The sequence below is a fragment of the Trichosurus vulpecula genome, chromosome 2 (genome assembly GCF_011100635.1).
Source record: "Trichosurus vulpecula isolate mTriVul1 chromosome 2, mTriVul1.pri, whole genome shotgun sequence".
NCBI lineage: Eukaryota > Metazoa > Chordata > Mammalia > Diprotodontia > Phalangeridae > Trichosurus > Trichosurus vulpecula.
The window spans coordinates 82823720-82850172 of record NC_050574.1 but is presented as its reverse complement, the minus strand read 5'-3'; the positions used below and the strand labels follow the sequence as shown (position 1 = coordinate 82850172).

The 26453-nt window shown below is 37.3% G+C and overlaps 2 protein-coding genes across 2 annotated transcripts; both read right to left on the bottom strand.

Moving 5' to 3' along the window:
• Positions 1 to 3675: 3675 nt before the first annotated feature.
• Positions 3676 to 4620, bottom strand: LOC118839308 (olfactory receptor 56A1). The gene has a single exon (XM_036746768.1). It carries the CDS (start codon positions 4618 to 4620, stop codon positions 3676 to 3678), a length of 945 nt encoding a protein of 314 aa, XP_036602663.1.
• Positions 4621 to 25257: 20637 nt separating this feature from the next.
• On the bottom strand, positions 25258 to 26214 carry LOC118840175 (putative olfactory receptor 52P1). The gene has a single exon (XM_036747668.1). The coding sequence runs from the start codon at positions 26212 to 26214 to the stop codon at positions 25258 to 25260; it is 957 nt and encodes a 318-aa protein (XP_036603563.1).
• Between the last annotated feature and the right edge of the window lie 239 nt (positions 26215 to 26453).

The following is a 26453-nucleotide window of genomic DNA, read 5'->3' as shown; positions in this document are numbered from 1 at the left end:
GGAAATGGCAAACCACTCCAGTATCTTTGCCAAGAAAATACCAAAATAGGTTCATGAAGAGTCAGATATGACTGAAACAACTAAACAACAAAAAATATAGTTTGAAATCTGGAACTACTAGGCCTCCTCCCTTAACTTTTTTATTGATTACCTTTATATTCTTGACCTTTTTGTTCTTCCAGATGAATTTTATTACTATTTTTCTATCTCTACAAAAAATTACTTGATAGTTTGATTGGCATGTCACTGAATAAGAAAATTAATTTATGTAAAATTGTCATTAGGGAAGTAGGTCTGCAGTTTTCTTTCTCATCTTTTGCTTTTCCTGGTTTAGGTATCAATACTATATTTGTTATAAAATGAATATGGTAGGACTCCATTTATTTTTTTCAAATAGTTTACATAGTATTGGAATTAATTGTTACTTAAATGTTTCATAGAATTTACTTGTAAATCCCTCTGGTCCTGGGGACTTTTTCCTTTGATAGCTCATTAATGGATTGTTCAGTTTCTTTTTCTAAGATGGATGTATTTAAGTGTTCTATTTCTTCTTCTGTTAATCTGGACAATTCATATATTTGCAAACATTCATCCATTTCACATAGTGCATCAGATTTATTGGCATATACTTGGGCAATATAACATCTAAGAATTGCTTGAATTTCCTCAACATTGGTGGTGAACTTGCCCCTTTAATTTTTGTTTACAGATAATTTTGTACTCAATGCAACTTTGGAGGCTGAGATGCAGCAAAGTATGGATAGATTCTCTGCTGCTTGTGTTAATTGTGGCCCAACAATTAACACCAAGAAAACAGAGGTTCTCTACCAACCATCCATATGTAGAACCATCAGTTATATCGAATGGAGAAATTTTGAATGCTGTGGATGAGTTCACTTACCTTGGCAGTATACTTTCCAGGAAGGCACACAGAGATGGGGAGGTTAGTGCACACATTGCCAGAGCTAGCTCAGTATTTGGGAAGTTTTGAAGGAAAGTATGGGAAAGAAGATGTATCAGGCTACCTACCAAACTGAAAATCTACAGAGCCATTGTGCTGACCTCATTGTTGCATGCCTATGAAACCTGGACAGTATACCAGTGCCATGCCTGGAAACTGAATTACTTCCTTTTTAATTGTCTTAGGAAGACTCTGAAGGTCACCTGGCAAGATAAGGTACTGGATCCTGAGGTCTTTTCTCAAGCTGAACTATCAAGCATTCAAGATCTATTACAGAAAGCTTAACTCTGATGGGCTAGCCAATATACTCTTTGATCTAGTAATACCACCACCAGGTCTATATCCCAAAGAGATCATGGCAAAATATTAGAAAGTGAGGGGATGCCCATCAATTGGGGAATGGCTGACCAAATTTTGGTACATGAATGTAATGGAATACTTTTGTGCAATAAATGATGAACAGGCACATGTCAGAAAAACCTGGTAAGATATGTACAAACTAATGCAAAGCAAAATGTGCAGAACCAGGAAAACATTGTACACAGAATCAGAAACATTTTGTGATGATCAACTATGAATGACTCGGCTCTTCTCAGCAACCCAAAGATCCAAGACAATTGCAAGGGACTCATGAAGGAAAATGCTATCCACATCCAGATGGACTCAATGCAGATCGAAGCATTTTTTCACTTACTTTCATTATTTTTCATGGTTTTTTTCTATTGATTTTTTTCTTCTCTCACAAATGTGACTAATACAGAAATACATTTTACACAATAGTACATGTATAATCTATATCAAATTGCCTACCATTTTCAGAAGAAGGGAGGACAGGGAGGGAGGGAGAAAAATTTGGAATTCAAAATCCTGTAAAAATTAATGTTAAAAATTGTCTTTACATGTAATGGGATAAAAAATAAAATACTATTTAAAAGTAATTTGGAAATATTTAACTCTCTCTACGTGAATATGTGTGCGTGTATGAAGACAGTTTTGGCAACCGTGTAGAGGGTGTATCAGAAAATATATAGCAGTTGTGTATAGGAAAGTCAGTGGTGTTTAAAAAGATGGTAAATACAGCTCATGTGAGGCAATGCAACTGTGACAAGTGGGATTCCTGAAAAGAGAGTGATCAGGACATTAATAAAAAGGATTATCTTTCCCCCTGCCCTTTATCCCCTTTAGGAAAATTCTATCTGTATGCCTCTATCCCTGACCATACCAAAGTCTGCCTACCTGTGGACTGACAATTAGAAAACTGGAAATCTTAAAGTCCTGCAAAGAAATCATGATGAAATTAAATCAATTAGGAAATTAATAAACTAATAAGTGGTTGGATGAATTACTTGTTCTTGATAAATAAACTCCACATCTCAGTGAACTAAGTAATATCCACTTGCCAAAACCCTTGGAGTCTTTGTTCCCAGAGAGAGCATTATAAACAAAGAGAGGCCATATCAATGGTATACAATTAAATCCAAAAAATTCTATAAAAACATATTTGGTACTAGGTACTTTGCTAAGCTTAATGGTAGCTCAGATACCAGTTTTTCTAGAGGATATATCTAATCCAGAAGTCAACATGGTCGGTCAAATGGTTTGTAAAAACAAACTATTGACTTTCAATCTAATCTAATTGAGACTGTATAGTAGAGAGTGTAACTTCAGGTAAGAGGGGTGAGGGAAAAAGGGAATGCCCTCATAGAGTTTACATTCTAATGAAGGAAGACAGTACAAAAAAGGGAGCTGGAAAGGAGCTGTGGTAAGAGAAAAGACCATAGTCAGGGGAAGAGTATTCTTGTGGAGATGAGTTAGCAGTGTAACCTGGAGTGAAACTAAGGCATGGTTATCCTGGACCTCATCCTTAATAGGAAATTCTGGAAGAAATCAGGCAACCAAATGGAGAGGTCTCTGAGGGTGGAGGGTACTCCCAATGGGAGAAGTAATCCAAGAGTGAAGTGAGCTTCTAAGGCTAAGAGGTTTCTATGACATGGTGGAGAGAGTCCTGCAGAGAGGAACCAGTTTGCTTTCTAATATGAGAAGAAAACACACAAAAAGGACTACCAACAAGGCCAATTTGAAAGAAAAAGAGGATCTAGAGGGGTAATATGAAATAAGACAGGAAAGGTAAAGGGGACAGACAATGGAGAACTTTCAATGTCAAACTTTAAGTGCCAGCAGTGGAAATGTTAGTTGAGACAATTATCCAGAATCACCAAATTAGACAAACACATACGTTCACACAGAGAGAACTATACAACACACAGATATCCAGGGAGAGGTGCAGTCAAACACATGAAGAAGAGGAAAGGTTGGATGTGCCCCCTGAGAACAACAGCCCAGCTATTCTGGAGTCCAGAGATAGACTGGCTGCTCTGCACTAGACTTTGAGCAAAGAGTAGATAACTACTCATCAGGAGTGTTGTAGAAGGGGTTCTGAAGAGGTTGAATTAGAGGAATTCTGAGTGCCCTTCTCTAAAACTGAGGCTAGATTCTTTTTCTTTAGATACAATAGATACTTTAGCTTCACCTGGTACAAACACAGAGCCTTAAGGGATGAATAAAGGACAAGAACCCAGTACATACAGATTGATGCATTCTTCAGGTCTATGATACAATAGTGGATACATAGCATGACCTCAGCTCAGAGTCTTCAGTCAGTTCACCAGCAGTCCTCAGTTCACAGCACTAGGTTAGAAATGACTTCCATGTCCTCATATTTTCCTTTTCAGTAACTTCTGGATCCCTTGTTTGAGCTCCTTGGTCCTCACACCATAGACAATAGGATTCAGAGCTGGGGGGATGAGGTGATGAAGGACATTGAGAAGGATCAGGATGTCCATGGGAACTCTCTTCCTGGCCACATTTGTCAGAACAACAACCAGCAAGATGGTGCTGAAGAAGAGAATGAGAATAAAATGGGAGCCACATGTGCTCAGGGCTTTGGCTGTAGCCCCCTCAGCCTTGATTCTCAGCACAGCCCGAAGGATAAAAGTATAGGAAATGAAGATGAGGATGAGGTCAGAGCCAAGCAGAGTCCAGCCAGCCACAAACTGGTAAAGTCGGTTGAAAGTAAAATTGTCACAGGAAAGTCGGGACACAGATAAGTTGGCACAGATGCAGTTGTCAATTATATTTTTCCCACAGTAATGAAGTCTAGATGAAAGGATTGGAATGGGTGCAGTAAGGATAGCATTTCTGGCCACAATAAATACACTAGCCTTGACCACAAATTGATCAGTGATGATGGAAGGGTAGCGCAGGGGGTGGCAAATGGCTACATAGCGATCATATGCCATGACCATAAAGGTGCAGGACTCCATGGGAAGGAAACTGTTCATGATGAACATCTGGAGGAAACATGCAGAAAAATTGATGGCCCTGAGGTCAAACCAGAAGATAGCCAGGACCTTGGGGATGACAGTGAGACAGAGCACAATGTCCAGCAGAGAGAGAAGGCTGAGCAGGTAATACATGGGCTCATGCAGAGAGGCCTCTAACCGGATGGTGAGCAGAAGGGTGGCATTGGCAACCATGGCCAAGAGGAAGAGTAGGCTCAGGGGTAGGGAGAGCCAGTGCTGCCAACTTTGGTAGCCAGGAAAGCAGATGAGGATGAACTCAGAGATTGCAGCAGGCAAGCTGTTGTTGGCAGGTGCCATGAAGTATGGCATGGGTTGGTCAGAGTTTACCTGGAGACCAGCAAATGTAGAAGTAGGAGTCAACTCATCAGAAGTGATGACTGTGCCAGGAGTCATCAGGCTAAGTCAGAATCCCTTCTGAGCAAAGGTGGTACCACATCTCACTCTTTGTGAATATAACTGCCCCCTCAACGAGGCACATATAAGAATAAAATAGAAATATTGGTCTTTCTGTCATCTCTTCCTCTCTCTGAATCTCTATTTACCCATCTGTAAAATGAAGAAACACAACTGGATGATTTATAGGACCCCTTCTGCACCATGCACTTTATGCTTAGAAGATCCTATAGGTTCTGGGAATGGGAAGGGTAGTTTGAGGATGTATATTCTATTAGACAGAGTGTCAAACAGAGCTCACAAGACCTGAGTTCAAATCCCTGCCTTCATACTTTCTATGTCGTCCTGGGCAAATCACTTAATCCGAGACTCAGTTTCCTTTTTTGCAAGATAAGAATAATTCAGAGTTATAGTGAGCATCAAAGAAGATAATATATTTAATGCACTTGGCAAACATTAAACATATTATAGATATGTCATTGTTATTGTGGGAGGAGCAATGATTTGGGGGCATATTCACAAAATAAATATTTCTGAGAATGGAGTCAGATGGAAGGAACAGTAAAATCAAGTTCTGTCATTCCATAAAGTTCAACTTCTCAATCAGGGCCACAAGCATATATGTGAGTTTGAGGTGTACAAACTGAAAATATAATCATTTAATCTTTTTTTGAACTAGGCTAGTAGTCTCTAACCATTTTTATTATACTCCCTATCAGTAAAAAAGTTTTAAGCATACATTTTTAATATACGTATATGTTTATTCATTTATAGTCAGGTCAGGATGTAATTATAAATGAGTAAATGTATTTTACTCATAGATGATTATACTTCTGTAACAAGGATGTACATTCTGTACTGTTTTAAAACATACACAAATGTAGAAATTGTAAACACTCAAGGTAAAGATTTAATAATATTCAATTCTAGAATCAGTAGGGAACTACTGGGATTTATTGAGAAGAAATATAATGGAGTCAGAGCTGGACTTGAAGGAAAACACTTTGGCAACTGTTTGGAGGATGGGAAAACTTCAGGAAGGAAGACCTATCAGGAGGCTTGTGATTGTATAGGTGAGAGACGATTAGGACCTGAAGCAGAGTTGTTGTGTGAGTAGAGAGAAGGACAAATAGAGATTGGATAAATGTTTTGGAAGCAGATGGGGAAAGACTGGACAGGTGATTAGATATGTGCAGTGAAAGGGGAATTTGAAGATTACCCCACGGTTGTGAACCTGACTAACTGACATGGTAGTGTTGTCTTTGATAGATTAGAGAAATGTGAGAGAAGGATAGGTTTGAGAGGAAAATATGCTATTCAGATCACAACTCACCCATGGTTTTTCATTCTGACCTGATCCATGCTCCAATAAAACTGACAGTATCTTCCCTGAAGTTTCCTCATTTGTGAAGAAACACTTTTCTATCCTTTCCCTATCCCACTAAAATTCTCTGTTTGTTCTCTTTTCCTTGCTCAATGTTCATTTCCTCTCCTGTTTCCATATCACTAATCTGTGACGATTCCGACCAAGGGAAGAGAAGTGTGTAGGCACCTCCCATAAAGAGGACAACAAGAAAAAAACTAAGAACCTAGGAAGGACGATTGACTAGATCCTTCTTCAGTCATCACTATTCACTATTCTGGAAACCACTGGCCGCTATGTCTTCTCAAGATCCCAATATCCCTGTACATCGATTTAAAGGGATGTCAAATTGACCTCTCTTCTGTCATCCACTCATAGGGTTGGAAGAGGAGAAGCCATTAGCAGAAGCACCCCAGTATGAGCCATTAATCATTTGAAAGAAGGAAATAATTCTGCACTTTCCCGAGCTCATTGTTTCATGCAATTATAAATGAGTAAATGTATTTTTCTGACTTCAATCTTTTGGGTGTCCTGGTCCTAGACCCAGGCCTGGGCACTGACTCTTCCATCCATACATAACCATTATATAAATTTTATAAACTTATATAAGCCTTTAATTCCCTCCCTTCACTCCTCCCAAAACTCACAGTGTTCAATTGAAGTCCTTCTGTGCAAACAGTGGCTGTTCTGAGGTAGGTTTTATGCATTCCAGACCCTCCCTTTGGGACCAGTAAAGAAAATGTTTGGGTTGTTGGAGAATGGCCCCATGAGAAGTCACACCTTCCTATCTTGTTCCTGAAGGTACTTGGACTTGAAACAAATCTTGCCCAGGAGAAGGATGTTAGGAGTGAAAACCATAGTCAGTGGCCTTAAATTTTAACTCTTTCACTCTCTTGCTCTACTTCCCTCTTTCTTTTTCTCTCATGGTGATACCATAACTGAAAAAGGTCAAGGAAGAATTCTCCTGGAAAAGAAGGCATTACCTTAATATTGTGCTGTCTCATTGTATTAATGGAAGCATTTCCTGCATACACACACACACACACACACACACCCCTATACCTTGTATGTATGTTCCTCAGGTCTCCGATTGTACTGTAAGCTTCCTAATTCAAGAAGCAGTGTGGTGAAGTAGAAAAACAATGGCTCTACAGTCAGAAGGAAATTTGCATCCCAACTCTGCCGTGTGTTCACTGTGCACAAATCAATTACTTCTCTGCACCTCACATTCTTCAAACCAATAAAAAAGTGAACTGGACTGATCCAATTCAACAAAGATTTATTAAGCACCTACTATGTGCCAGGAAATCTGCTAGAAGACTGATCACTAGAAGATCCTTAAGGTTCCTTCTACCTCTGAATTCAATGAATGGCTCATTTCTTTCCTTTTTACTGTATTTTCCCAATGAAATTGTCCCTCAGTCCCAAAGAACTACAGTGACACAGTGTCTTCCAGGAGCATCCCCATGGCTTAACTTCCCTATTGTACTAGGAGTTTTTTAAGTTAAGAGCCCATTGGACATAGTGAAAAAAACCACTGGGCTCACAGTTAAAATATCTGGGTTTGAATATTGCCCTTTCATTTATTGGCCATGGGAGCTTAGGTAAATCACTTCCCCTATCAATGTCTTAGTTTATTCTTCTATGAAATAAGGGGTAGGTAGAAATAAATGATCTCTAATGACCTTTTGAGTACTAACCTACTCTAATTCTATATTATAATCATTCTGACTATAAAAAATAACATTGGCACAACAATTTTTATCATTCAAAAAATTAATTCATTACAAAACTATTATTAATGCAGTGTGTTATCCTCAACAGTGGGACAAAACAAAGCTGGTAATTCTGTTGTTTTCTTCATTGAACTTATAGTCAAGTAGGTAGCTATGCAACATGTACACACACCATTATTATGCAAAAATAAAATTATGGCATCTCAGAGATCATCTTCTCCAACCCCTGCCCGAACCATTAACCCCTCTCAAATATACATAAAACATTTATTAAGCACTTCCTTTATGAAATCACTGTGCTGAGTGTTTGACACACAAATGAAAAAGTAAGACAGTTACTGTTCTCAAGAAGCCTATATTACACTGGAGGAAACAACACAAATGGAATACCTCAGCAGCAAGTCAGGTGGAAAAGTCCCATGGTCTTTAGAGTGTAGCAGCAACATATATATTAAATATTCTTCTTTAGAGTCAGAGTCAATAACTTTCAATGGCTTTAATATCATTTCCAATGATAAAATCATATCAGTTTTCATATGGACCATTTGACAGTGCCAAATACTTTGGAAATAGGAACAGTTATGTTCTGGGTAGCTGTGGCTATAGCACCTACAAGAGCAGTTGCCAGGCAGTTTCTCCATAGGGGCTATTTCAAAAGAAAGTATCTGATGGCATTGGACTGGAAGCACTGCTATTGCCAAGAGTCTTGGGTTCAGGGTGCTGGACTGTCCCCATCAGAGTCTAAAGGTAGATGAAGGTCAAAGTGGTTGTGGTGGGGGTAGGAGAGTTGGAGGAGGTTCAGAGTCTTGGTCAAGGAGGGAGTAGTGATTTGACTTGCCTGGCACATACTGCCTCTCCTCTTCAGTGTCCTGCTACTTCAGCTAAGCTGATGTGCCTGCCCTGTGTATGGCAATTGGTTAGCGATTGGGGTTAGTGAGCCTTTTCTCCATAAGAATTGTTTCTCCAATTATGACTAAGAGGGTTAGGCTGAAAACAGGAATGGGGAAAGAGAGAGAGAGAAGGAAAGAGAGAGAGAAAGGGAGTGAGAGAGAGAGAGAGAGAAAGTACTGTCACTGCCAGGACTACTTTGCCTATCTGTCCATTATGTATCCCTGATATATGTTCATCCAGCCTCTTTTTCAAGTACTCCAATGGCAGCGAGCTCACTATCTAACCAAGAGGCTCATTCTAGTGTTGGACAGATCTAATTATTATTTCTTTCCCCTCTCCCACTCCATAATGAAACAAAATCTTCCCATCTCTCACTTCATCCATTAGTCCTAATTATGTTGCCTGTTATCAGGCAGAACAAATCTTAATTACCTTCCATGTGACCACCTTTCATGTAACAGAAAATAGATATCATGCCCCACTCAAGTCTTCCCTTTGCCAGAATAAATATTGAGTTCCTCCAAATGATCCTGTATGGTATAATTTCAAGTCCTCTCACCATACTGGTCACCATTTTTTGGATGCATTTCAGGTCCTTCCCAAAATATGGAGTTCTGTAGTAAAGAGAAATTCTGTGGAAGAGTTTCTTTTATAAAAAAAAAAGATTGAACAAAGGTTCTGTCTTAATTCTGTGTGTGTGATGCAACCTCTGCTTGAACCCTGGTTTTGGAATTCCCTTATTTGTCCATATGCACTGTACAATGGCCAGATGCTAAACCACTCAATAATACCTGTTGCATACAAGGCAATTGCTGATCTAGCTCCTAAACAAAAAAATTACGTTCATGTGAAAAGTAACCCTCTAATCTAACTTGGTGAGGCCTTCACCTGTGACCAGCGCATGATACTGGAAATCTACCTATAGCCGACCTGCCCTGCAAGAATGCTATCAAGGCTTCCCCCAGCTGTTAGAAGAATTAGAACCCCGCCCCCTTATCTTTTTCTATGGTTATAATAATTTCTTTATATTACTTTACAGTGATTCTTATTGCCTTGGTGTTGCTCATGATCTGTGATCTTAACTCATTTGTGGCCAACACTTGGCATCAGAAATAGATTCATGGGCACCTCACTGGCTCAGACAATGCTATTGTTCAAAGTAAAAATAAAGGAGGAAGAGAGAAGGAGCCACATCACCAAGGTAACAAGAAACAAGCAAACAATAAATATAGATATATACATATAATGTATTGTGTACATATATACTATAAATACATGTGTGTATACATAAATATATACAAAATATACATATATACTATGTTGTAAGTCTATTCATAAATGCATTTACACATACATTCATATATGTATACACATATGTATGTGACTATATGAAAATACTTACATGCATATATTCCTGCATTTGAGAAAGCAGCTAGCTTAGAGATGATTGTTGCATAGCCCCAATTACAGACAAAAATCACTACAAAAATAGCCGGAGTAATGCAGGAACATAGAAGCCTTCAAAGAGTTATGTAGTTAGTAGCTGAGAATAAATCCCATTTTCTGGACTCCTCTAATTGAAAGTCTGCTCCACACTTTGTTAGCAGAGGCTAAAAGCAGCCAGCAAAAGAGACTGTTAAAGTTCTGAATGATCAGCCAAGAGTTTCAAGTGGCCGAAGAAATTTCAGATTCAAGATCTGAGCCTGTGGACAAGAAGGGAGGGCACTGCCACCAAAAGGCAGTTTTCAGGCAATAAAACTTCCCAATCCTTCCTTTCAAAGGCTTTACCTCTTTCCATAACAGAAAAAAAGCTGAAGCAGCTGCCCTAGTTCTCTGTCCTAAGGAAGAAAGTTCTGAGCATTAGCTTATTGTTTTATCTATTCTTTGTGGTGCAGAAATAAATGGTGTGTGTTGGCAGCCTATATGTGTATTTTTGGGAATATTACCTTTTCTTCTTGGGCTTATCATGCTGAGAAAAGGATGATAGAACAACACTCATCCTGTGAAACAAAAAAAGAAGAATTAGGGCAGAAAGCTCCCACAACTATCAGAGGCTATCTGACACTGGAGTCATTTGTCTTCTCTTTGCATTCCAATTTAACTACTCAGAGTGAAGAGAGAAGGGGAAAAAAATCTCAATCTCTCTGTCTCTCTATATGCAGGTATTTATTGCATTGTAAAGGGAGTTCTCTCATTTCTCACCAATATTCATTGCCTTGAAATATAAAAAGAACTTAATTTGTGGATTAAATTGGGTAAGAATGTATTTTTGAATATGATTTTTTTATTTTTTGATGGTGACAACTTTTGAGTGTTTTATGTGCTAATTTCCTACTGGAGTTTGTTCTGGATATACTCCCCTAGACTTAGTCATGTCAGTTTCTGTAGATCTTGTGTCCAAAGGCAACCAGAACATTAAGCCAATATAATAAAAATGACAATTGTGCCTAAATTAATTTACCTATTCAGTGACATACCTATCAAACTACCAAGGAATTATTGTATCAAGCTAGAAAAAAAATCAGAACAATCTTCATCTGGAAGAACAAAAGATCAAGAATATTAAGGGAGTCAATGAAAAAAGTGAAGAAAGGCAGCCTTGCAGTACCAGATTTCAAACTATATTGCAAAGCAAAAACAAATCTGGCACTGGCTAAGAAACAGAGTGGTGGATCAATGGAATAAATTAGATACACAATGTATAGTACTAAATAACCATAGCAATCTAGTGTTTAATAAACCCAAAGATCCAAGTTTTGGTTGGGGGCAGGGGATAGGGAGCAAGGAATTGCTATTTGACAAAAATTGCTGGGGAAAGGAGAGAGTAATTTGACAGAAACTAAGCATAAACCATACCATATAGCAAGATAAGCTCAAAATAGGTACATAATTTACACATAAAAGCTAATATTATAAGCAAATTAGGGGTGCACAGAAGATTCTACCTGGCAGATCTATAGATAAGGAAGGTGTTTATGAAGTATAATGAATAAGATTGATTACACAAAATTAAAAAGAGTTTGCACAAACAAAACCAGCACATCTAAAATTAGAAGAAAATCAGGAAATGGGGGAATTTTTTCAGCAAGTTTGTCTGATAAACATTTCACTTCACAAATATCTAGAAAAGCTAGTCAAATATTTAAAAATAAGAGCCATTACCCATTGATAAACAGTCAAAGAATATGAACGAGAAGTTTTAAGAAGAAATCATAAATCATCAGCATTCCTATATGTTACAAATAAAACTTTGCAAATATCCCATTTAAAAAAGCTCTACACAGCATAAAATACCTGGGAGTACACCTGCCAAGGGAACTATATAAGCAAAATTGTTTTTTAAAAACTTTTTATACAAATAAAATCAAATTTAAATCACTGGAAAAATACTAATTGTTCTTGGGTACATGGAACCAAGATAATAAAAATGACAATTTTACCCAAACTAATTTGTATATTCAACACCATGTCAATTAAAATACCAATTTTTTACTGATTTAGAAAAAAATAATAACAGAATTCATTTGGAAAAACAAAAAGTCAAGATTATTAAAGGAAATAATGAAAAAAATGTAAAGAAATGAGATTTAGCAGTAACAGGTCTTAAACCATACAGGGTGTTCCTAAAGTCTGGACATATAGGCAAAAATGCATATTTCGAAAAATGAAATGAATAAAATTTTCAACCACGTTTTATTTAATTGGAATATTAACAAATAACATCTTCAATATGACTTCATCATTTGTGATGCACAGGTTGATGCGCTTTCCAAGATTCATGTGAACTCGACACAATAACTCCACATTGCTGTAAATTTTCCTATGTGTCCAGACTTTAGGGACACCCTCTATTAAAGGCAGTAATTATCGAAACTATCTGGCACGGGCTAAGAGACAGAAAGGTAGATCAATGGAATAGAGTAGACATAGAATTTACAACAGCAAATAAATATAAAACCTTGCATTTGACAAGTGTAAAGACAAGGTTTTGGGATAAGAATTCATTATTTGGTTAAAAACATTGTTGGAAAAACTGGAAAGCAGCAAGGCAGAAACTGGGCTTAAACCAGTATCTTATACTATTTACCAAGATAAGGTCAAAATGGATACATGACCCAGATAATAAAGAGAGATTTTGCAAGAAAATTAGAAGAATAGTGTTCATATTACTTATCAGGCTTATGGATAGGTGAACAATTTATGAATAAACAAGAGATAGAGAGAGCAAAGTTAGGTGTAAAATGAATCATTTTGATGACATTAGATTAAAAAGGGTACAAATAAAACAAACTAAATAGAATAAAATAAAACCAAACAAATAAAACAAACAATGATCAGAAGGAAAGCAGAAATGGGGGATTTATAGACAGCTTAACAGATAAAGATCTTATATCTAAAATATATAAAGAGCTTTGCCAAGTCTGTAAGAATATGAGTCATTCCCCAACTGACAAATGGTCAAAGGATATAAACAGGCAATTTTCAGAAGAAAAAATCAAAACAATTTGTAGTCATACAAAAAGTGCTCTGAATCATTATTGATTAGAGAAATGCAAATTAAAACACCCTTGAGATATCATTTTACACCTGCCAGATTAACTAAAATGATAAAAGGGGAAAGTAGCAAATGTTGGAGGGGATGTGGAAAAATTGGGACACTAAAATACTGTTCATGAAACTGTGAACTGATCCAACCATTTTGGAGAGTGGTATGGAATTATGCCCAAAGAGTTACTAAACTACCCATACCCTTTGACTCAGTAAAGCCACTTCTTCATCTATTTCCAAAGATAATTAGGGAAAAAAAGAAAAGAACCTATATGTTCTAAAATGTTTATAGCAACTCTTTTTGTGGTGGCAAAGAACTGGAAATTGCAAGGATGTCCATCAATTGGGAAATGGCTGAACAAGTTGTGGCACACGATTGTGATGGAATACTACTATGCTATAGGAAATGATGAGCTCAATAACTTAAGAAAAACATGGAAAGACTTGCATGAAATAATGCAGAGTTAAATGAGCCGAACCAAGAGAACATTGTATACAGTAACGGCAATATTGTTTTAAGAACGACTTTGAGCGAATAAGTTATTTTGACTATTATAAATACTTAAATACTAAAAAAATTCAAAATATGAAGAAAGGTTCTATCTGCATCCAGAGAAATAACTGATAGATAGAAGTATGCATAGAATAATTATATATATGTGTATATATATATATATACACATATATATGTACTATTTGTGTCTAGTGATAGTCTTCTCTAGGGCAGGGGGGAGAGAAGGAAAAAAAATTTCCATGATAATTCCGTTGTATATCTGAAAGGAATAGAAAGTTGTGCATAGTAGATTTACAGCCTCACATGCAATCACCCTTCTTATTGTACTGTTATGGAAATGTTTATTGTATTCAGGTTTTATGTTTATTTGCTGCTGTAAATTTTGTGTCTACTCTATTCCATTGATCAACCTTTCTATTTCTTAGCCAGTAACAGATCATTTTGATAATTACTGCCTTTAATATAGTTTAAGACTTGTTACTGCTAAACACCATTTCTTAACATTTTTTCATTATTTCCTTTAATAATCTTGACTTTTTGTTTTTCCAAGTGCATTCTGTTATTATTTTTTCTAAATCAGTCAAAAATTGGTATTTTAATTGACATGGTGTTGAATATATAAATTAGTTTGGGTAAAATTATCATTTTTATTATATTGGCTCCATGTACCCATGAACAATTAGTATTTCTCCAATGATTTAAATATGATTTTATTTGTATAAAAAATTTTTTAAAAATAATTTTGCTTATATGGTTCCTTTGGCGGGTGTACTCCCAGGTATTTTATGCTGTCTAGAGTTATTTTAAATGGGGTATTTGCAAAGTTTTATTTGTGACATATAGGAATGCTGATGATTTATGATTTCTTCTTCTTAAAACTTCTTGTTCATATTCTTTGACCATTTATCAATGCTTATTGCATAATTAATAAAATTTTAAAAAGAAAGCAAAGCTATCTGTAGTCATAAGAAAAAATGCTCTAAATCACTATTAACTAGAGAAATAAGGTATCACCTCATACCTATTGGCTAACATGACAGAAAAGGAAAATGACAAATGATGGAGAAGATGTAGCAAAATAGGAACACTAATGCACCATTGTTGGAGTTGCAAACTGATCCAACCACTCTGGAAAGCATTGTGAACTACGCCCAAAAGACTATAAAATTGTGCATACCCTTTGCCCCAGCAGTACCACTACTATGTCTATAGACCAAAGAGATCAAAGAAAAAGGGAAAGGACCTATAAATACAAAAATATTAATAGCAGCTCTTTTTCTGGTGACAAAGAATTGGAAACTGAAGGTATGATCATCAATTGGAGAATATCTAAATGAGTTGTAGTGTATAATTTTGATCAAATACTACTATTCTGTAAGAACTGACAAGGAATGGTTTCAGAAAAACCTGAGAAGACCTTGTGATGTGAAGGGAAGTGAACAGAATCAGGAGATCATGGTACAGTTAATAGTAATATTGTAATAATAGGTCAAATGAGACAAACTTAGCTACTCTCATCAATACAGTAATCCAAGATAGTTCCAAAGGACTCATGATGAAAAATGCTATCCACCTCCAGAGAGAGAACTGATTTCAAAGTGAACTACAATTTTTTCACTTTATTTTTCTTGCTTTTTTGCAAGATGGCTAATATGGAAATATGTTTTTCATGATTTCACAGATGTATAATTTATATCATATTGTTGGCCTTCTCAATGGGTAGAGGATGGTCTTGAGAGAAGAAAAGAATTTGGAACTCAAATATTGTTAAATGAATGCTAAAAATGATAAATTTTAAAAGAAAACATATAATTGGGAAATTTTTAACAAAATAAAGTATAATACCACATAAAATGTCACCCATAATAACTCTCATAGTTACAAACTTTTATTTCCCTTTTTTTTTGGAGGGGGAAGGCAGAGCAATTGGAGTTAAGTGACTTGCCCAAGGTTACACAGCTAGTAAGTGTATCAAGTGTCAAATTTTAACTCAGATTCTCAAGATTCTAGGGCTGGTGCTCTACTCACTGCACCGCCAAGCTGCCCCTACAAACTTTTTTAAACCCAGAAAAACCTGTTATTTTCTTCCTTTATTAAAAATCTTCCAAATAAATGGTTTCAGTGGATTTTGAACTCATTTTTTAAAAAAATAGATATAATAATGTAAAACTTTCCTGTTAGTTTACAAGAAAAACTGAGTGATATCTCAAAAGATTTACTACTCTGTTCTCAATGAAAACTTATTCATAACTGGTGAATAGGTGTGAAAGAAAAGTGAGTGTAGCCAATGATGTACTTCTTCCATTTAGATCTATGTATCTTTATTAAATATTATTCTCAATTGTGAGAGTCATTAAAACCAAACATCAAAATAAAGTGAAATTAAAATTATGACAGAAGTGTCTTACAAAGGGAGAGAGAGACAGAGATAGAGACAGACAGAGACAAAGAGACAGAGAGACAGAGATTTATTAAGTACTTATGACATGCCAGGCACTATGCCTAGGTACTAGGAAAACAAAAACAAATAAATACAAGCACAAAGAAAGGTAGCCCCTGCCCTCAAGGAGCTTACATTCTAATGATACAAGACAAAATGTAAAAGGGAACAATATGGAGGCATGGTGGAGAAAGGAGTCTGGAAAGTCAAGAGGGGATCCAGGAGAAGAATGAAGGAATGAGCATGACTGGCTTGTGTATTTCCTAAAATGGAGATCACCAATCAGAAGAGAAGGTTGTAGGTGTGGAGAGATTTTCCAGAGTGTGAAGGCTGCTGGGACAAGGCAGAAAAATCTGTTGAGTGAGGAATAGAACCAAGAAAGAAATGAAATAAACAAACAAACAAATAAATAAATGGATGAATGAATAAATGAATGAATGAAAAACTGAACAAGCAAATAAATAAACAGGCAGAAAAATGAATAAGTGGATATAAACATATTGAGAGTGGGGGAAGAGATGTGCTCAATTTTTTAAAAGATGGAAAAATTAAAAATGTTAAAAACCACAAATTTATGACATCTGTTTCAGGAGACATATGGTGATATCCCTTCCTCCTTTCCAGTTTAAAACTCTCTTGATAATACATTTGCATGAAATCTGCCAAATCTTATTAACAGTCCTAATTAAGTGTAGTTCACTTCCAGGAAATATTTTAGGCTGTAGTCCTGAAATAAATTCACTCTCTGTCCTCAGATATTTAAAAATTTACTTTTCTCTTTTGATGTCCCTGCATTTAATAAGTAGCAGTTACAAAAGTGTCATCTATTCCCTTAAGATCTTAAGTTTCTGCACTAGGATTCCATTATCTCTGGTAACATTCACTAGTTTCCTTTGGGATTCTCTCCATCACATCCCTAAAATTTTGTCCTGAAAGACAATAGACTTCTGTGTTGTTAATATTGATTGTGTTGACAGATAACTGTCTTATAGAGAAACCCTTTTCACCAACCAATACTCTCTCTCTGTCTCTGTGTGTGTGTGTGTCCCCCTCCCTCCCTCCTCCTCTTCCTCCTTCTTCCCCCCCACCTCTCTCTCTCTGTCTCTGTCTCTCTCTGTCTCTCTTCCTTTCTGTCCTCTCTCTTGATCTTTCCCCTAATTTCTCTCTCTCTCTCTCTCTCTCTCTCTCTCTCTCTCTCTCTCTCTCTCTCTCTCTGTCTGTCTCTCTCTCTCTCTCCATCTTTCCCCTGATGTCTCTCTGTCTCTGTCTCTCTGAGTCTCCCTATGTCTCTCTTTTTCTCTCTCTCTCTGTCCCTCACTCTTTTTCTCTCTCTCCCCCATGTCTTCTGTATGTACATATAGTTTTTCCCTATATTTTAGCAGCTCTACGTCTTCAGAGGTTCCAGGTCCCTTTTCTATAGGAAGTGTCATTTATGCCACATAGTACTAGATATTAATTGTCTTCCTTCCTTCATTCTCTGTCTTACTGATTTCTTTCCTCTTTCAGAGCCTCTTCTTTTGTGTTTTTACTTAGAAGAGGCAATAGGAGTCTAACCTTTTAACCTCTTTTAGATTAAGATATTTGAGGGAGACACACCTCTTCTTTGTGCCTATACAGCAGTTTCCTGGCCATGGCAGAAGGACAAGTAGCACTTGCTACCAACAGTCCCATGCATACTCCTCTCACAAGGTGACTTACATAGATGAGACATATACTACTTGAGAGGGAGTACTCATTCTCTTAAGGGCATGAGCCACCCCACTGTTTTATGTAATGATCTTTAGAACCCAGAGTACTTTCAAATTATCTGGAAATCAATCAGAATCCAATAAATAGAGGTGTTTTATTTAGTGGGCTCAACTGCATTATCATATATATTCTTGGAAACAGAAAACAGATGTGCTCTTTTGAAAACTTGAATTTGAACAACCAACAGATCATTGAAAATCAATTAATAACTAATCATATTTATCTACCACTGATAAAAGTACTAAAAAATAAAAATAAGTACAAAAAAGAAACTAATGAAAAAGTGATTGTAAACAAATATATTTATAACTATGTACTCCTGTCCTTTTCTTTGTGAGGCAATAGGGGTTAAGTGACTTGCCCAGGTTCACACAGCCAGTAAGTGTCAAATGTCTGAGTTCTTATTTGAACTTGGGTCCTCCTGACTCCAGGGTCACTGCTCTGTCCACAGTGCCATCTAGCTCCCCCTATATTCCTATTCTTAGCATTTGTTAAGAGAAACAAAGGATGATTACACTAACCTTTAAAAAACATAGAATATTCATTTTATATTTGCCATCAGTTGTGTTGCTATTGAAGTTATTTACCTGTTTATACCCAGTGCATATAGTTTCTTCCCTCCTAATTACTTAATACAAGTTTCCATATTTTAAGAAATTCTTCATATTTGTCATTCTAATAGAGCAATAATAATCCATTATAGTTACATACCATTCTTTCTTCTCTACTTTTTGGTACATGTCACCTATGCTTTTTGTTTGTTTTTACTACTGTTTATAGCTATTGACATTAGAAATATTTCTATGCAGAGAGTTCTTTTTAAAAGAAAGTTTCCTGTCAGTAATGCCCTCTCTTCTATTTTCTTAAATTATCTAAATCCCAATATGATGTATTACTATTGATAATTTCTTGATGAAACAGCATTGTGGGTTAGGCACACATTGAATGGATGTCTCAAGTGACATAAGAGGCTGTCGTAGCAGTAGCTAGCCAAACCTATCTAACCTCTAGCTTTCTGTAATCATAAAAAAAGCAAGCTGTCATTTAATTAATTAATCAGCAAGAGAATGTAATATATCATTTGTCCTCCATGTAATCCTGCACTGAAATCACCAGCCAAACAGTTTCATCAGAATGTATTGTGTGCTTAAGAGAAACAAGGAATCTTTCGGCTGGCTGCAACAGCACCACCACCTCTTTCCTCTCTGTGTTTTGTTTGTTTGTTTGTTTGTTTCCTTTCATTTTTGTCCCACTTTAGACAAAAAATTTACCTTCCAATACTGCTATCTCATTAGATTCGTACTTCCCAAACTGAAAAAAAAATATAACTCACAGGTACCCTCACAAGGTACTGAACCAAAGACTTAATAGGATTGTTACCTGCGCTCTCTCATCATCATCATCATCATCTTCATTCACATATCTATAGAACTCTGAGATATGCAAAACATTTTATTTGTGTTGTTTCATATGTTCACAATGACCTTGTGGGGTAGGTGCTATTATCATCCCCATTTTGCTGGTGAAGTAAATGAGGCTTAGAAATATTGTTACTCGCAAGGGCCACATAACCAGTAGGTGTCTAAGAAAGGACTGAACTTAGGTCTTTCTGGTTCCAAATCCAGCATTCTAGCCAGTACACCAACTGATTCCAAAATCCATAAGTAATATTTATGTAACACATGCTCTCTAGACCTACTTTCCCAAATATCCCTTTGGATAAGCAAGTTGATAACAATAAGTCAGTCATACTTTATTGTTCTTAGAAAGGGGTATGGTATGGTAAGAATAATTAGTACAAACATGACCCCAAAATCTGTGACATACACTTCCATGAGTATAAACAGAGTCCAGGAAAGAATAGACACAAGCTTAGAAAGCCCATATGCAAAGGGGTAACTCACCACTCTTATGAGGTCTTTTGCTGTAGACATCAGGATGCACCCTATATGTATGGTATAGTTCCCACTCACTCCCCTGATGGTCTCTTCGTATAGCATTAAATCTATATCCAATCTGTCCTTAGGTCCCAAAGTAGACATTGCCATCAGCTGTTCCAGGGGCATAGTAAGGATGCTATTGAAAGATGGAAAATGCAAAATCCCACTGACAGTTTGAAACTCACAGGTTCCTCCTCTGGCCACAGGTAGAGATGGAGTAGAGGTGAAAACCAAGGTTCTCTCCTCTCCCCATTCAAACGGTTCTTTCTCAAGAGATTGGCAGGAATGATCTATCCTGGGTCATCACTCAATGGAACCCCCAATGCCAACAAGTCCAATGACTTACACAAGCCCCCAGAGGAGAGGAGCAAGTCTTTCAGCTAATCTGCATAGACTTCCTGTAGCACCTAAGTAGATGTGCAGCTCTTGTTCACATTTAGTGATAAAAAGAGATGTGTTCTCACCTACTAAATGTATGATGACTAAGTGAGATGGTGGCTTCAACCGCTTGCTTACATTTGCATTGTATTATTTCTTTCAAACTCAATTAATTCTAGTGATGAAGGAATTTTCTAATTAACTAAGGTTTATGCAGTCTTTTGTTCAACTATCAATTTTTTCCAATTTTTTTAACATTTTTAAAGTTTTCAGTTGCAACTTCTATCCTTCCCTCGCTCCTTCTCCTCCCCTCTCCCTGAGATAGGAGGCAATCAGATATAGGTTATACATGTGCAATGATATAAAACATTTCCATATTAGTCATTTTGCATAAGAAGATTCGAATAAGTCTGTATTCAATCACTATCACTTCTTTCTCCAGAGGCAGATAGTATATTTCATCATTAGTCTTCTGGGACTGTCTTGAATCATTGTATTGCTTAGAATAGCTAAGTCGTTCAGAGTTTTTCAATGAACAATATTGCTTCTACTGTGTACAATGTTCTCCTGACTGTTCACTTCACTATGCATCAGTTCATGTAAGTCTTTCCAGGCTTTTTCAACTACCACTTTTTTAAAATCTTTCCACTCACAACATTGGTAATGAGTCATCAAAGCATCGATTTGAATTCAGTCTCTTTATTCTTAGGGAGAACTAAAGTAGTAAAAATCTAGATACTATATGCCTAAAATGTATGATCTTCTAAAGCTATCTTTAATTGTATCACTCCATCCTTTTTCCTTAGAATATAAGCTTTTTTAGTTCAGGTATTGTTTCCTCTTCATTTTTATAGCTCCATCATCAAATACATTGCCTGGCACTTAGAAAGTACTTAATAAATGCTTATTGAATTGGATTAAATTGGCAGATTCACAACCTACTTTAGCAGAAAGAATATACTACAAAGTATTTATTCTAATCTCTCTTGGATTATTTAGCTAAGTGCAAGGACTTGGTGCCATAATTCTGAATATCAGTGGCTACTATAAAGAAATGAAGAAGCAGGAAATGAAGGTAATCAAAACTAATGTATTGGCCACAGGGCAGTTCCTGGAAATTGAGACAATGTGACATGGTGGAAATAATGCTGAGCTTGGAGTCAAGAAGACCTAATTTAAATCATTCTTCTAACACCTAATAGCTACCTTGTCATAGGCAAACTTCTCAACAGCTCTGAGTGTTTCAATTACTTAATCTACAAAATGAAGGTGGCATGAGGACATGGTAGTCAAAGAAGATAAGTAATGCACAATATTTTGCCGAATTTAAAGCTCTGTATTAATATAAGTGATTAAAGCTCTATATAAATGTAATTATTGTCATTATTATTATTTTAAAATCTCTGGCTGGGCTAAGACTTTATACTTTGGCCATTTCTCCTAAAAGCAGAGTACAAGGAAGTGGGAGACGGGGAGAATTCTTATTGAAAGTCCTAGATTGTTGAGTTTCTGTTCATTGAACTTGGTGGCAACATGGTATAATGTCAAGAACAATGGAATCTATGTTAGAAGACCTGTTTCAAGATATAGTTCTGCCATTGACTTGCTATGTGACTTCCAGAAACTCACAGCTCCTATTAAAATATAAGTTCTTTGAGGTCAAGGACTATCTTGATTGCTTGGATCTGCATCCTCATAATTTAGCACAAATCCTGACACATAGCAAGTGTTTAATAAATGTTTTTTTCATTCATTCATTTATTCACTCACTTGTTAATTTGCTGAGAGCATTGGAGTAGTGAGCGAGAGAGTGTGTGAAGAGTTAACTTGTGGTAAGAGTGCAGAGAGTGACTTCCATGGGGCTTTCTATGCAGTCATGTAACAGAAAGACATGAACTTTGATGGAAAATTGAAAGGTTAGATTGTGTTGAGTCCTTACCTTGGGGGTTAGAAGTGAGGGGAGGTTATAGCACAGGGAGATGTAAGGCAAAAGGCTTCCATGTCAGTAATATGACACTAGGTAAAATTGTTCACTGCACTGCTTTCTCTATATAGTTACTAGCTAGGATTTATCGCACCATGGTAATAATATTGGCCATTTCCATTATCCCTGCTCTGGACAATTTAACTCAATTTGATAAGTAACTAAGTGCTCACTTTGTTCAAGGCATTGTGCTAGGTTCTGAGGAGACAAAGATAAAATGAAGAACAGTCCCAACCCTCCAGAAGTTCACACATTATGAAGGTGAGGGAGATATGATATTTATACATATAAATACTAAAAGGGAGAAAACACTAACAATTAAGGGGAAAAGGAAAGGAGTTCTGTGAGACTGGAGCCTTGAAGGGAACTAAGGATCCTTAGACATGGAGGTGAGGAAGGAGGGAAGTTCAGGCATGGGAAACAGTAGGCTTGCATCTCCTTCCTCTATTATTTTGTAAGGAAGCCTATAAAAAGCCACAGAAAAATGAAATGCAATATTATTTACAGGGAAAATTTACTGGTCTGGGTTGACTTGAAAGTATAGTACATGAAGGTTAGTAATGGTGCAATAAGCTGGAAGAGTAGGTTGGAGGTAGATTATAAAAGTCCTTAAAAATCCTCATGAGTTTGTATTTTAAACTAGAGATAATAAAGAACCACAAATTATTTTTGAACAAGAGAATAACATTGTCATACTTTTCTTTTCCTCAGGAAGATCATTTTGGCAGTTCTGTCCTGGATAGATTAGAAAGGGGAGAGACAGGAAACAAGAAGACGTATTACAAGACAATTACAATAGTCCAAGCAAACACTGATAAGAAGCTTAACTAAGATGATGGCCACCTTCATGGAAATAAGCAAAAGGATTGGAGAGATGTTGTAGAGGGAGATTTGCCGAGACTTGTCAACTTATTATATATGGGACATGAAGGACTCCAAGGTTGCGAACCTGGGTGAATGGAAAAATAAGGGTTCCCTCAACAGAAACAAAGAAATTTGGAAAGGGGGCAGGCTTAATGAAAGATAATGATATCAACTACACATGTAGAATGTAAGATTTGATTTTTAAAAAATGTAAGTTTTTGTTTCATTAATATTGTCTAGTACAGTACGTGGTCCATAATTTACAATAGTTCTTTTTTTAAGTCTGCCTTGTCAAAGCTGAAAGCCCATATCCAAAATCATAAACTCTTGGGGTTTAATAAAGGGGGTGGGGAACGCCAAAGGTCACCTATTTTCAATCTGTGCCAAAACAAGAAATTCTATACAATGGATCATCCTACCTCTTCATGAAGAATTACAATGACAAAGAATCTGCTACCATTCTGGGAGGTGCATTGCTCTGTTACACAGCTCAAACCATAAGGAAGTTCCTTTGAATAATGTAGCAATATTTGCCACCCTATGATCTATCCAAGAAGTTCTTGAAAATATTTCTCAGCCAGCCAGATAGCCACTGTCTGTAGGACTGACTTCCACCACTCTAATGACAGGGTTTTTTGGCACTACCTGGAGGAAAAGGCAATGGTCTAAGAGTTCTCACTGACATATGGATTGGGTTGACATGGGTACTAAATGCCACAGACCACAGAAGTGAGAGGAGGATCTGATACATCAGGAAAAAAAATCTCCCAATATATTCCCAATATTCATTACAACTATACAGATTTCAAAGCTGAGTTGTTCAGAGGCCAGAGATTGCTTATGAAATTCTTCCAAATCTCTAGGTCAAGCTATGTTTACTGATTTGTTTAAGTAGTCAGTGTTTAAGATGTTTCTTGAAGAGCCTAAGCCTACCAGGCCATATTGGTTGGGTCAGGAAGCATCACTTTATCAACACTAGTAGTTTCATACTAGGAACTGTGTAGTGCTGGAGCCTTCCTTAGTACTTCTGGCTAACCTCCTGATAATAATTTTCCAGCATTTTATTCAAAAACAGAAAGGTAGAATCTCAGCACTAACCTCTGAAGGTATTAGTTTTCTATCAACCTAAAAATGAGTGCATATACTCCAGTGAATGCTGTTGCAGAACAAAATAGGTATTTCTATTATTCTTGGACATGGCCAGAGACCTATGTCCCATTGGCTTGTTCAGGCCAAGCCACCATGGTGATCCTCGATGAACAATGACTGAACTGTGGAAGGGAATAGTCACTATAGGCATTGGTCATAAACAGGATACAGAAAGGTCAATGTAGTATTTGGTAAGGTAATATTTAAGGTCCAGAAGACTTGGATTGGGTACAAAGGAGACTGAGAACATAAAGCTCAGAGGCAGAGGGCTCTGGACTACAATGCAATGATGGCTCATACTGAAATTGTCCTGTCCCTCGGATAGTTTAATTTTAGCAAGGAGAAAATTTGAGAAAAACTGAGGTCTAGCTGAAAGCTTCTATCTTCATAGCTCTTAGAGTCTTTATTTGGTCATATCTTCTTGATTTCCAAAGGTTTCTTGACAACAAACTTATAACTTTGATAACTTACAAAGAACTTATTCACTCTGAGGCCAAGAAGTCATACTTCTCCCTCCCAAGAGCTTTTTTAACTGATGTTGAAAGGAAGAAAGCACTAGCACTGATTTAAGATTCCTCAAGGACCCTGGCGATATGGCAGACAAGTCTGGGATTGCTTCTTCGTGTTCTTCATCAGGTAGTTTGAGCTGTGTGGAACTTACCTTTCCTAGGTCAGAGGCAAGAGCTTGACTCAGGCCTCAAACTCTGACCAGTACGTGGAGGTAGATAAACCAGGTCAAAGCAAATATGAAGAACACCTTCAAGACAGACCCAAATCAGTCAATTTTATCAGAACTCTCCTATTACACTCTATGCAAACTCCCTGCAATGATGGTGGAGGAGATGAGTGTAGACAAATTGTGTCAGGGTTTGCAAACAGGCCAACTGTAGACAGAGCATCAATTGGATTGTCCTCTCAGTCCAATTTCAGTGATTCCTCACAGAAAGTGGTTCCAGTCCCAAGAAATGACATGCCTAAGCCTGTACTAGTGCTTAGAGGCTTTATCTTTTTTCCTGAGGAAGAGGATGACCACTCGGTCACGAATCTGCTTGGTCTTTACACCATAGACTAGTGGATTAACTGCTGGTGGAACCAGAAGATACATGCTTGCAAAGATGATGTGAAGGGATGGGGGCACCCTCTTACCAATGCGGTGGGTGAGGAAACTAAACAGCGCAGGTATATAGGTGATCAAGATAGTGCTGATATGGGCAGCACAAGTGCCTAGTGCCTTAGAGCGGGCATCCTTGGAAGAGAGTTGGAAGACAGCCTGAAGGATCTTGACATAGGACAGAGAAATAAGTCCAATGTCCAGCAGTATGACTAAGAGGGCCACAAAGATACCATAGCTACGATTGATGTAGGTGTTGGTACAGGCAAGCTTCACCACAGCCATGTGCTCACAGTAGGCATGTCGTATAACATTCTGGGTACAATACCTCAACCGTTTAATGAGCAATGGGCAGGGCAAGACCATAATGGCACCTCGAGCCACACTTAGCACCCCTAGCCTGATGACCAAAGGAGTGGTCAGGATGGTAGCATAATGCAGTGGATGGCAGATGGCAACATAGCGATCAAAGGCCATGGCTACCAAGAGAGCCGATTCAATGATGGAAAAGGTGTGGACTAAATACATTTGGGCTAAGCAGACATCAAATCCAATGACATGAGCATCCAGCCAAAATATGTCAAGCATCCTGGGGGCTGTGGTTGAGGCAATGGCTACGTCATCAAAGGCCAGCATACAAAGGAAAAAGAACATGGGCTGATGAAGGCTGGATTCTTCTCTTATCACAAGGATAATGAGGCCATTCCCCATCAGGGTCAGGGCATACAGAAAGCAAACAGGGATACTCAACCAACAGTGGAAGACTTCTAGACCAGGAATACCAACCAAGAAAAAGGATGAGAAGCTGGGGATGGTGGCATTGCCCACCATGGTGGCACTCCCAAAGAGTCAACCCAAAGAGCTGTGATTCACAGTGAATCCATCCTGAAAAAGGGAAAAAGAAGTCAAATGGCAATGAACTTATGGAACAGTGTAAAGGCTAGTGACTCTCTCAGATTACTCTTCCCAATGAGACATAGTTCCATACTCCATATCCACAGATAGGTACCTCCCGACCTCAGCCCAATAGTAGTGTCAATTACAGCTCCCATTCTGTAAGGGTTTTTTTT